We start from the raw sequence: 11,540 nt of genomic DNA, 5'->3' as shown, positions 1-11,540 counted from the left end.
GTGTCAGACCTTGTCTTCAGGAGAACACCAGCAGCCTGACAGAGCACAGTACATTCTGGACCGTGTCCACAAAGCGGAAGTCTGCACTTCTGCTTCTGGCCACACCCTCTGGAGTCATGTGATCCTGCAGCATGTGGATGAAGGTGGAGTGGAAGTCTGTGCCGGGCTGGTGCTCTGGAGAGAACGTCTGGCTGGTCTCGGTCATCTGCATCTTCTGAATCCTCTGTGCTCCGATGAGGTACAGTCCCCATGAGGTGTCTGAAACAGGGTTGGGGTCCTGGTGCTCACATGCCTGTGAGAGAATATTCACAATAAAGGTTTCAATGTTTCATGGATGCTGGTTCTGCCTCATACTTCACATCCTGTCTAGTGATCAGCGTCAACGTGTTGACCTGGTTTCTACTCCTGAGAGCTATAGATGCTGTTTGGTTGTGACTCTGTAGATCTTTACTCTTGATTCAGAGGGTCGAAGAAGTCAGATCTACTCTTGATTCTGAAGAACTTCAGATATGTCAACCCACCTGCACCACCAGATGTTCTGGGCCACATTTGGAGTTCCACTTGCTCCAGGAGAAGGCACAGGAGGAGGAGTAGAGCGCCATCTGTTCGTAGGCAGCATGCTCCGTAAGCGGGTCCTGTCAGGTGGAGGGTGTGAGTGGAGAATGCTTGAAACGCCAGCTTCCACATCGCTACCTTATCACACATGCTGACATATTTCTCTGAGTGCTCGTTCACAAAAATGTTGACTCCCGCCTGGACCATGGTTCTCTGCAGGACGTCGACGCTCATCCACTTCCCCACCAAGTGTGCCGGCCCAGTCCTTCCATGCAGCTGCAGCATACACCGGCTATCCTGTGAGAGCTGCTTATTACTATCCCATAATACTCAAAGCTTCAGTCCAGTACCTTAATGGTGATGCTAAGCTCCACCTGTGCTCCTTTTATTGTAAGCAAAGCTGAGTTCTGGTCCAGTGGTTGCAGCGTCCAGCTCTGGAGCGGGAAGTTGCAGTAGATTTGCTGCATCAGCACAAAGGTGTAAAAGGAGTCCATCTTGAAGGAGATATTCTTCTCCTCCTGAGAGAAGTCTGTGATGCCGTCCATCCTCCAGTGTCTCTCTGGAACACAACGCCTCGTCAGCCTACGTTCCATACCATCTATGAGCATGTACCTGCAGCATCCCAGCGGGCGACTTGAGGCGTCGTCCAGAAGAAGACGGACGTAGGAAGCGTGACAGAGACCTTGACGAGAGGGAAGGCGAGGCTCTCTGGCTCCTCCAAGTCTGAGGGATAATGGAATGTTTCCAACCCGGAGACCAAGATCTGTGAAGGAGGGGATGTTTAAGTCTGTTTGTGAATTGATGTTGGATTCCCTTGAGTGACTTTGTGTAGTAAACACCATTGTTGAGATGACGATTGTTGAGATAGAAAATCATTCAACTTAAACTAAGAAATTGTTGCTTTTTTCTTTATCTCAAGAGTTTTATGATGCCTTTCACAAGAGTAAGCGTTTCATCAGTAATGTTACCTGTCTCATCTCCCATCCGTTGACCTGACTGGCTTGTGGAGGCAGTTTGAACACGTCAAAGTAGAAAACACCACCTAGCGCTGAATACTTCTTTAGGTCCACAATCTGGATGCTGCTGTTCCCGGTATCTGGTACTGGATCAGGGGATGTAAATTTCCCAGCAGCTTAACAGAGTCAGACACTTTTAGTCAGTAAAAAAGTATCGTCAAAAACCAAGATGCTCTCCAGGACAGACCCTCCAGTGCCTCCATCTGGGTCTGGATCTGACTTCTTCGACCCTCTGCAGGTGGGTCACTTTGTCTGGACCAAACACTGGTGGCACTCTGGGTCAATGAAAGAGGCAGCTCACTTAGATCAATTTGAATCTGCTGGAGTGTATCTTACCTGCTAATTTTTGCACTGTTGACTTTTGAGTTATTTTGTCTCTAGAAGTTTTACAGCAATCTGACGAATCATTAATGCCAATTTAAAGACAATAATACTTCACTCAGTATTGGAACCCTAATAATCCAATCAAACCAATAGAAATAGAGATTCACTTTAGCATTTCCCCTTTTATAAATGCTGGAAATTTGTATTTCCGTTAAGATTCAGTAACATTTATTGATTTCTGATTTTTGTGTGAAAATATTTTTGTACCAATTAAGAAATGGTAGAACTAAATAAATTATTTTGCAGTACTCAGTGATCCTAATTGAATGTCTTTACTCTTGCATAATGTGACTTTATTCTTGATTTTGTCTATTAGTTTTTGTATTTCGAGACGTTAAACTACACATCTTTAGCTTTTATTTTTATTTTCAAATTCTTACTTTGCTGCTGATCTCGTCGCCAGCCTGCACTAACTGCTGTCCGTCTGATGGTAGCTGCTGAGTGATGATGTCATCCGTCACCTCCTCAATCTGATCAAGTTCTGACTCTTCAACACAGACCTGATCCATGGCAGACAAAGATCTGCAGCAACAAGTGGAACATCAGATGAGAACCACAGAGCAGACCAGCTCTAGTTATTAGACCTGTGGCTTAGGTTGTGAATCCTGAGTTGAGCGAGTGTGGCCAGCACAGTCAGGTGGTCATAACAAGTGTGGAGGATCCGTACAGCAATCGGCCTCGTAGCTAAAGGTCTTGGAAGTTCAAAGCTTAGTCCGGCATCGTCAAAGTTCAAACTGTTAAACCTAAAGCAGAAAATGGATTTTAGGTTAAAAACTTCTTCTTGAACCAAATAATACATACTAGTTTCATTTATTTTCTCATGAACTATAAGAGCACACAATTTTAACTTTTTTAATTTAATTATTCATTTTGTATGTTAAACGTATTTAAAGTAAAGTGGAAAAGAAGAATTAAAGAAAGTATTAATTTTAATTGAGATTATTTTTTGAGAACATCAATGTGAGTGGAGGTGTTTATCAGTTCTTTGTGAGGACGACACGTTGACACACCTCAGGTCTTTCCTCAGGTTGGCCCAAAGACACAGTGTTACGTCGTTTTCCTTCACCAGCGTCTGCATGTTTCCTGTCTCTGTGTCAATGTTGCAGCTCGCGCCCTATGGTCAAACATTCCCAGGAGGTTGGGTAACAATTGAACAACTTATTGTGTGTGATTGTGACGGATATTTACCTTGAGAATCTCCAGTGCTGTCAGAGAGTGTTTGCTGTAGACCAGCTGAATCAAGTCAGTCAGACACTCTTGATATGTCAGACCCTTGTGTGGATCACTTACTTCTCTAAGCAAATCCTCAACCAGCTACAGAAATCAAATATATTTCATAAATATTAACAATTGAAAGTGTTTCGAGGCAGGGCTGCCACGATGGATACCTTACAGACCTGCAGAGCCAGATAACATCTTTTCAGCACAGCAGCAACATTGACCTCTGGGTCATCCCTCCACAGGCTGATGAAGGTGTTCATTTGCTTTAGATCTGCTGGGTCTGGACTTCCGTCACACCTCATGTAGCGCTCCCACTGATGGTCAGGTGTAAAATGACTCTTTATTGCCACATCAACGTGAATTAGCCGAGCTAGTAGATGAACTTACCTTGCCCTGCTCTGCAGATTCAGACTTCCATTGTTCAACTGCAGAGTGATTCTGCTCCAGGACATGAGCAAGTTCATCCAACTCTATGGACCTGCGCTGCCTGTCCTGTCAGTGGTGACCAGATATTAAACAAGAAAAACCTTTAAATAAGCCACAAGAGCCCTTTTCACCGTATCTTAATCATGTTGAGCTGTAAACTAACATCATCGTGGTTCTGTATGTGAGAATAAATGCTCTAAACAAGTTGCATGTTATATGACACTTGAGTTGTGTTGTGTTAAATATTTCATTAATAATGAAGTGCCTGGTTACTGTCTGGTGATTGAGGATCAAACAAAGACTTGCCTTCAGCTCAAGTCGTTGAAGCTCCTCCTCCTTTCTGTTCCTCTCCATCCTCTCTTGTTCTTCTCTCTCCATCAGCAGCTGTGCTTGTTCTTCAGTGGATTTCAAAAAAACTTTCTTCAATAACTTTTTTTTCTATACCTTTTCCCTCATAATACCTTCTTCTCTCACTCTTCTGTCCTCTTGCTCCTGCTGCTGCCTTGCCCTCTGGGCCTTGGTCATTTTAGGAGCCTTGGCGGGGGCCTGGACGTTCAGAAGCATGAAAAGGTCAACGAATTACCACTACATTGTTAATAACAGATATTAAGAAACATATATAATGTATACAGTTGAATGAGAAACAACAAGTTTAGCTGCTTGTCAACGAATTGAGTTTTTTTTAAAGAAAGAAAGCTAGTTTGCATAAAAAACTGTCCAAACTCACCATGCTAGAGAATTCGTCTGCTTTCTGTAACCATAGAAACAAACGCGCATGCGCCCCTTTTAGTTTATTTTTTGCGACACAGACGCCAACAAACGGCAGCAGCAGCCGTAAACTGCTGTCAACAAAACACGAAGGACACCAAATAAAACATATTTAACAGACACTCTGGAATAAGTTCTCCGGTGAGTTCGTTTATTTCTTGTATACCGTTTACGGTAGTTCGATAAAGATAATATTTTATCTAACCACAGATTATTTTGTCATAACCTTTTCTGACCCCAACTATTTTCTTCTAGTGACATTTACTATTTTTCTCACATGGCCAACCCCTTGAGAGCGGAAGTCATTCGGCTGTACAAGAACGTAAGTTACAAAATAAAAGCGTGTTTGTGTTTTCATGCTTTCCAAACGCCCTCCTGGTCCATCCACAGTTGCTGTATCTTGGTCGCGAGTATCCAAAGGGATCCGTTTACTTCAGAGAACGCCTAAAATCCTCCTTCATGAAAAACAAAGACGAGACAGATCCAGAGAAGATCCAGAAACTGGTGAGCCGGGGAGATTTTGTCATCAAGGAGCTGGAGGCTCTGTACTTCCTGAGGAAGTATCGAGCTATGAAGAAGAGGTATTATGAACCTGAAGAGTAAAATACGTCATGAGCCAAATGTCAGCGTCCAAATATTGATCACAGTTTGATCTTGTGATATTGTTTTAATTGTCAAACACTGGACAACAGATGCTTTGAAATGTGCCTGTGTCTATAAACTAGTGCAAACAAAAGTGCTAGATTGAATAATTGAGAAATGTGTATAATTGTAAATACAGGTTTTACCTCCTGAAATATGAATGTACATGAGCTGTTGGAGGGGAAAATAAACAATTATCTCTTGTTCACCTTGTTTTATGATTTTCAATATCAATCATAATACAGTCCTGATGGATATTTACAGTCACACTCTTTTAATTCTCAGCAATGTGATATTTTTGTGGTATTCTATTGTTTTAAATAATGGAGATGAGGTGATGATGCAGAACATCCTGACGCGATTCAGCCATTATTATTATTATTGAGTTCTGATCTTAACAGGTTTTTCACCCAAAATTCCAATTTTCTTTTTATTTCCTACTCACCCTCATGTCAACTAAAGTTTGGGATTATTAGTGATCTGTACTTTTTAAAAGCTATAGGCACAAATGTATGTCTGTTTTAATGTAGCAACTGGAGTTTAGTTGTCTTTGGCCTAATCTTTGTTCAAATGATGCACTTAAACTATAACTTTAAGGTTCTAACGCTAATAACAAAATCAATTATTTAAAGTGCTGCAAAAAATGTTACTCAAGAAAAGAGTTTCTGCACAATATAAGAAGCAATTCAGGTGCTAATATTGCTTGTGGTCATCTCAAAATCGCAGTAGTCCGGGTTCATGTTCCCATGTTTCTCTGCTCTGACCCTTGTCAGGTCCAGCTTTCCCCGTCGACCCAGAACCTTCAGAAACACATGTATGGCATGTATTTACAAATGTTTATTTGTTCATTGAATGTTCTGGGTTTCTTACCCTGCCTTTGAGCCCTGTGCACAAACAGTAAAAAGAGCTGTCTGCTCGTGTCAGGATGAACCTGGAGTCGACTTTGCCTGTCCAACCGCCTAAAATATGAATCAAAATTATTTCATATTATTAGGAATGTTTTCTTGGCAAAAAGTCCAGTTACCTGTGCCGACACTGACCATCATTCCCACTAGGATGGTTACTAACGTTCCGAGCGGGCTGAAGTAGAGATACGACAGAGAGTACCAGTGTGCAGCCACAGGATTTCTGGAACAGGTTTTTGCAACAAAGTGTAACTTGTTTGTTTGTTCTTGGCCCCATTGGATTGTGCCAAGAACGATAACTTAGTTAGAAATGTACACAAGACACAAGTTTAAGCTCAACCTTGACATATTTTATGTATATATATTGTTAACCAGAAAAAACGTCCTTCTATGTCAGATTCCCATACTTGTTTACTTATGCAGGCCTTCCCTGTGCCCTGTATGATCATTTCCTTAAGTAGACTGGTAGCACCAAAAAACCTGCCTGCTGCCCTGAACAGCCATCTCCATGATGGAGCTGGTCTCTGTGACACTGAAGGTCCGGTTGAGGTCTTGTGTGGTGTTGAAGTTGCAGCCTGCAGTGCTCAGTCCCAGTGGTCGACTCATCTCTGGAGGAGGCGGGTAGATCTGTGCTCCGATGCCTACCCACAGAGAGACCACCAACCCTGTCGCTAGACCAAAGAGAGCCCCCTGTAGGAAGGGAATTGACAATTGGCTCTTATTACTTGTCCCATATCAACACATCAGTGCTACAAATCCAAAATGGGTTACTTTGGAATTTGCAAATGGACAGAGGATTCCCAGAGTAAAGAGTCCAAGTAGAGGACCGCCGATGACCCCGAAGATGCTGACGGCCGCCTGAGGATCATCTTTATTAATCTTTATTGTGACAAGGATGAGTTGCTCACAACCGTGACATAACACCGACCTGTAATATTCCTCCCATGATGGACGCAATTCCGGCCATGCCGATGCACAAAACACCGTAAAACAAACCTTGACAGAAAGACCATGTGAAGCGTGAATGACTGGACTGAACTGATGTGTTTGTCTGGGGGACTCACTGAGAGTTTTAGAAATCAAGGCAAGTTTCTTTTCAGACATCTGAGTGTATGGTTTGATCAGGTCTTGCAGCGTCACTGCAGCGAGTGCGTTGATACTGGACGACACGGTGCTGCAATGAAGAAAAACACTGTTTAAGAACAGGTTTTTCAGTCAACCTTCATGTGTGCCTTGGTATGTTCCAATGGTAGAATACAAAAATGTAATTTTTATATAACATTTTTGTGTTATGTATATTAGTGTCTTAAACACGAGTTTATCAATTTTGTTTCTTTTGCTATGTTTTAATATTTTTGTTTTTTGTCTTTGGTTTTTTATGTATTTTTGTCTTGAGTGAAAACATGTGTCAGTTTTAATGTTTGTGGGGTTTCTCTTTTTTTTTTTATTTCGTACATGAAAGTAACATTATCATAATTTTTGTGTTCATTTCTATTATATATATTTCATTTTGTATATTTTACAATTTTAACTCTTGTATGAATTTTATTTATTCGTGTAACTTTGATTTTAATTCATTTTAATGCAGTTGTATTAATATTTCCATATTTTAATATTTCAGTTTGATGAATACAGTTTTAAATTTTTTTTTTGTACTTCTGTAATTGTTTTGGTATATTTCTCTGTTTTCTGGATTAATTATGTATGTATGTTTCTGTGTTGTAGGTTTAATGTGTATCTATGTGTTATTTTAATAGATTGAATATTATGTGTAACTTTTTTTAATTTCTTTTATATGTTTTGGATTTGCTTAATTTTTTACTTTCAAGAATCTCTCCAACATTCAAAAAAGATCTGAGCACAGACAGTTTTGTTCGTATTTCGAAGGTCTTTTGTACAAATATTGGAGTAATTGTGTTATACTGGGTGATCAGGTAAACTCTCAGGACTTCAATTTTCGAAGGTGGATTTCAAATGATCAGTTTTGACCTTACAGCCTAATGCTGAGCCTAATAATGAATAACAAACCTGAGAGATCCACTATAAGCTGCAGCCACAAACAGACCAGGAAGACCTGGGAAGTCGCCCAAAATGTCCATCACCAAGTACGGCATCAGCTTCAGGGAGAGAGGTCCAAGCGACTTGAAATGTGTCAGTTAATAAAAATATGCAGGTAGTTTTTTACTAACCTGGTCTGGAGCTGAAACCTGGCCGGAGGTCCATGGGTCACATGTCTTGTAAACCGAGTAGAGACACAGGCCTGCAAAGACGGAACACAGTAGGATGGACCACAGACCCAGCAGGTTGAGGAACAGGGACCTGGAGGAGCAAAATGTCTTGTTATACAATGATGGTTAAGAATATATAACTTGTCGAGGCTCACACTCTGGCTTGAGAGAGGCTCTTGCAAGAGATGTATCTCTGAACTTGGGCCTGGTTGATCCCATAGATACTGGCCCAGACGAACGCCCCTCCAAAGGTGATGGTCCAAAAAGTGTGTCTTCTCAGAGGATTGGGGTCAAAACTGCAGAACCAGATCATGATGAAGAGGATTCAGCTGGAGTCATCATTAATAAACAGGACATTATGTTCTTTCAACATTAACTCACTCCCACAGATCGAGTCTGCCTCCCTGACGAGAGTCTGAGATGATCTTCTGAACGCCTCCTTTGACAACCACAGACCTGATGATCACCGACAAGAATCCTGCGATCATGACACCAACCTGCAGAGGGCGACAAACGTGAAGCAAACAGTGTGCACGCAGCTATTTCTAAAAATGAAAATGAAAAAAAAAAAGCTCAATACTTATTATAATAATGAATACTTATTTAAATAATAAAAACAGAAACATGATTGCCAATTATTATAAACAGCTCTTTCTTAAATGTTTCTATTTTTTTCAACAGTTATTATTATGGTTGTCTTCAGTTGTCACCACTATACTAATACTATTACTGAACGTGGTTTCTAATGATAGGTTTAGCTTGAAACCACAATGTACCACGTCCTAACCCTTACTTCTATGCTGTGGTCTACGTTACCCACCTGAAACACGTCGGTCCACACCACCGCCTTGAGACCCCCCTGCATGGAAGAAAACCACACTGAGGTAAGTCAACCAAGTCAAACGTCTGTCATGCTAGTGCAGTAAACCCTACTGAGTCATGTATCTACCCATGAACCTTGAATGAGATTGAGAGATTGAAATGATGGTGCCATTTTCACCCACATACCAGTTGGACTCTGTCCCAAGTATTCAGTAAAATAACAATCCGAACACTGATTGGTTGATGGTCTTCGGGAGGCATTTGTTGCCATCAAAATCTCAGCATTGGCAGCAAACACTGACAAGCTTTGAAGACCCACGTCTGAGGGCGATCCCTGGACTAGTGATTTCACATTTGGATACATGAGTCATGTCTAAGAATCTAGAAAAATAATGGTCAACAGTGCCAATGAAGTATAAGAATAGCATGTTTATACTGTCTGTATCAATCACTACTCACCACTGTGCAGTAGAAGGTGCAGACCACTCCGGTAGAAACCACGGCACCCCAAAGATCCAAACCAGTCACTGCAGACAGAGAGTCCATATCAGCAGAATCATCAAAGTACTCCAGGTACTCCCAATCTACCTTGATTCAACGCCAGCGCAGGAGCATAGATGACAATTCCGGTGTAGAGGATCTGCACAAGCACAGCGTCAGAGTGTGGTCATTGCATAGGTTTGGTTTTGTACTCACAGTCTGAACGATGAAGAGGACGGTTCCGAGGAGGCGTGTCGCTCTGTTGAAGCGAAGCTCCAGATACTTAATACAGAGAAGTTGTGTTACATTAGAAGTTTTTTACGGGGAAGTTTTGATGTTCAGAAATTGTGATTTGATGATCCACAGCCACTTTCCACATAGCAAGTAAATTGAGGAAAGTTCAACGACAACTTCAGAACATGTTTGAGCCTGAAACAGGCTTTCTATCTATTCTTCTCTCTGGTGTGCACACATCTTTAACAATGACGTTGTTTGTGAGGGAGAAAACCATCAAAGAGTCTCCACAACGACTGATGCACTTGTCTTCGGTCTGTAATATTTAGCATGCACATATTTCGGTGGTACCAATTGGTTTTAGGAAAACTACTGAGACTGCACTAATGCAGAGTCAGCTTAAAATGTCGAGTCAACTCACCTCGTAGGTGCTTGTTATGGAGAGTCTGTAGAAGACGGGCAAGAAGATTTCCGATGTCACCAACATCGTCATCATGTAGGACACGCAGTAAAACGCTAAACTGGCACCATAACGGTACACCTGAGTGCATGAGAGGATATTTAAATAAAACATCAGTAGGAATCACATTTAGATGCCAGGTTACTAGACATTGGCTCTGAGGAAGAGGCAATGTTTGGTTGGTAAAAAGTTTTGGGGTTAAAGAATAGAAGTAGTAGATGCTTCACATCTTAATTTAGATTTAAATCAGAGTACTATTGTATTACAATACCACAGTTATAATCACCACAGAGTCTCATTCTGATGAAGAAGATTAAGAGAAATATTTCCAGAAGTTTCTTATTACTGGACACATCATCTTACCTCAGCTGGGTTGGAGAGCACAGTGATGGCTGACATAAAGCTGGCGGTCAGAGACAGAGAAACAGGCAAAGCCGTCAGTTTCCGACCCCCCATAAGGAAGTCCTGTGAGCTTTCCTGCCGACGGTCTGTCCAGGCATAGTAAACTCCGATCACAGCGGAGACCAACAGCATCAGGGCAAAAACTAGATAGTCAGCAGCCTCAAAAGAGACAACCACAGTGGAGGTTACTGACATGTTTGAAGTACAGTTGGCTCTCACTGGACCGGACTAGTCCTGGACCAGCAGTGATCAGTGGACAAGGGGCTGTGTTTGTGTGTGTGTGTGTGTGTGTGTGTGTGTGTGTGTGTGTGTGTGTGTGTGTGTGTGTGTGTGTGTGTGTGTGCGCTTGTGTGTGTGTAAATTCCTATCAGGTACTTAGGTAGTCTACCGCGATGATGTCTTGTTTCCTGTGGTTCTGATCTCTTGGCTTCTTGACTACCTAAGTACCTGTCAGGAATGTACACACACACACACACACACACACACACACACACACACACACACACACACACACACACACACACACACACACACACAACCCGTTTCTGACCGTTTCTATCAACATTAATAAATATATATATAATATTGATATAATTCAAAATAATATTTTATTAAGAGTATGTCTTTTTTTTCCTTATTTTGAATTAAATCAACAATCATCTTCAATTTTCGCCTATTTCTTAATTGATTAAAGTTTCAGATAAATATTTTTTTAATTATATCTTTCTTGAAATTACGATACAAATACCAAGTACAAAAAAATGAATACAGCATGTAACACGGTGTAATTTGAAATATTGGTTTCGCTTCTTTCAAATCCAATCTTATTTTTACATTGCAACTCATGAAAACAAGTCCAATTTTGCTGACATTACTTTCAAACGTTGAGTCTTCCTCTCAAGATGCAGTAAGTGGTTGTGATTGGAGTGAAAAAGAGTTAATCTCCACACGATCAGACAAAACGAAGCGTTTTCAGTGGGCTGTGCTTAAAAATAAT

General features: G+C 41.2%; 3 protein-coding genes across 3 annotated transcripts; 1 reads left to right on the top strand and 2 right to left on the bottom strand.

Annotated features, from left to right (window-relative positions):
• Positions 1–4,198, bottom strand: dnai7 (dynein axonemal intermediate chain 7). Its single transcript, XM_087787873.1, has 15 exons — positions 4,064–4,198; positions 3,909–3,997; positions 3,564–3,668; positions 3,353–3,490; positions 3,144–3,269; positions 2,966–3,069; positions 2,540–2,698; positions 2,336–2,477; positions 1,759–1,846; positions 1,524–1,687; positions 1,168–1,318; positions 906–1,114; positions 694–852; positions 522–635; positions 1–292 (listed from the first exon to the last, which is right to left on the bottom strand). The coding sequence occupies exons 1-15, from the start codon at positions 4,164–4,166 to the stop codon at positions 17–19; spliced, it is 2,127 nt and encodes a 708-aa protein (XP_087643999.1). The 5' UTR covers positions 4,167–4,198; the 3' UTR covers positions 1–16.
• Positions 4,199–4,389: 191 nt separating this feature from the next.
• Positions 4,390–5,171, top strand: lyrm5a (LYR motif containing 5a). The gene is made up of 3 exons (XM_087787871.1): positions 4,390–4,511; positions 4,626–4,692; positions 4,761–5,171. The coding sequence occupies exons 2-3, from the start codon at positions 4,648–4,650 to the stop codon at positions 4,971–4,973; spliced, it is 258 nt and encodes an 85-aa protein (XP_087643997.1). The 5' UTR covers positions 4,390–4,511; positions 4,626–4,647; the 3' UTR covers positions 4,974–5,171.
• On the bottom strand, positions 5,018–10,738 carry slc5a8 (solute carrier family 5 member 8). Its single transcript, XM_087786079.1, has 17 exons — positions 10,505–10,738; positions 10,103–10,222; positions 9,664–9,729; positions 9,556–9,607; positions 9,427–9,494; positions 8,966–9,004; positions 8,527–8,642; positions 8,301–8,441; positions 8,107–8,236; positions 7,946–8,034; positions 6,982–7,091; positions 6,846–6,913; positions 6,689–6,775; positions 6,436–6,607; positions 6,037–6,183; positions 5,883–5,971; positions 5,018–5,812 (listed from the first exon to the last, which is right to left on the bottom strand). Exons 1-17 carry the CDS (start codon positions 10,736–10,738, stop codon positions 5,699–5,701), a joined length of 1,842 nt encoding a protein of 613 aa, XP_087642205.1. The 3' UTR covers positions 5,018–5,698.
• Between the last annotated feature and the right edge of the window lie 802 nt (positions 10,739–11,540).

This window comes from Callionymus lyra, chromosome 3 (genome assembly GCF_982586985.1).
Source record: "Callionymus lyra chromosome 3, fCalLyr1.hap1.1, whole genome shotgun sequence".
In the NCBI taxonomy this organism is placed as follows: Eukaryota; Metazoa; Chordata; class Actinopteri; order Syngnathiformes; family Callionymidae; genus Callionymus; species Callionymus lyra.
The sequence above is the reverse complement of the archived record's forward strand: the minus strand, read 5'-3'. Positions and strand labels throughout refer to the sequence as shown.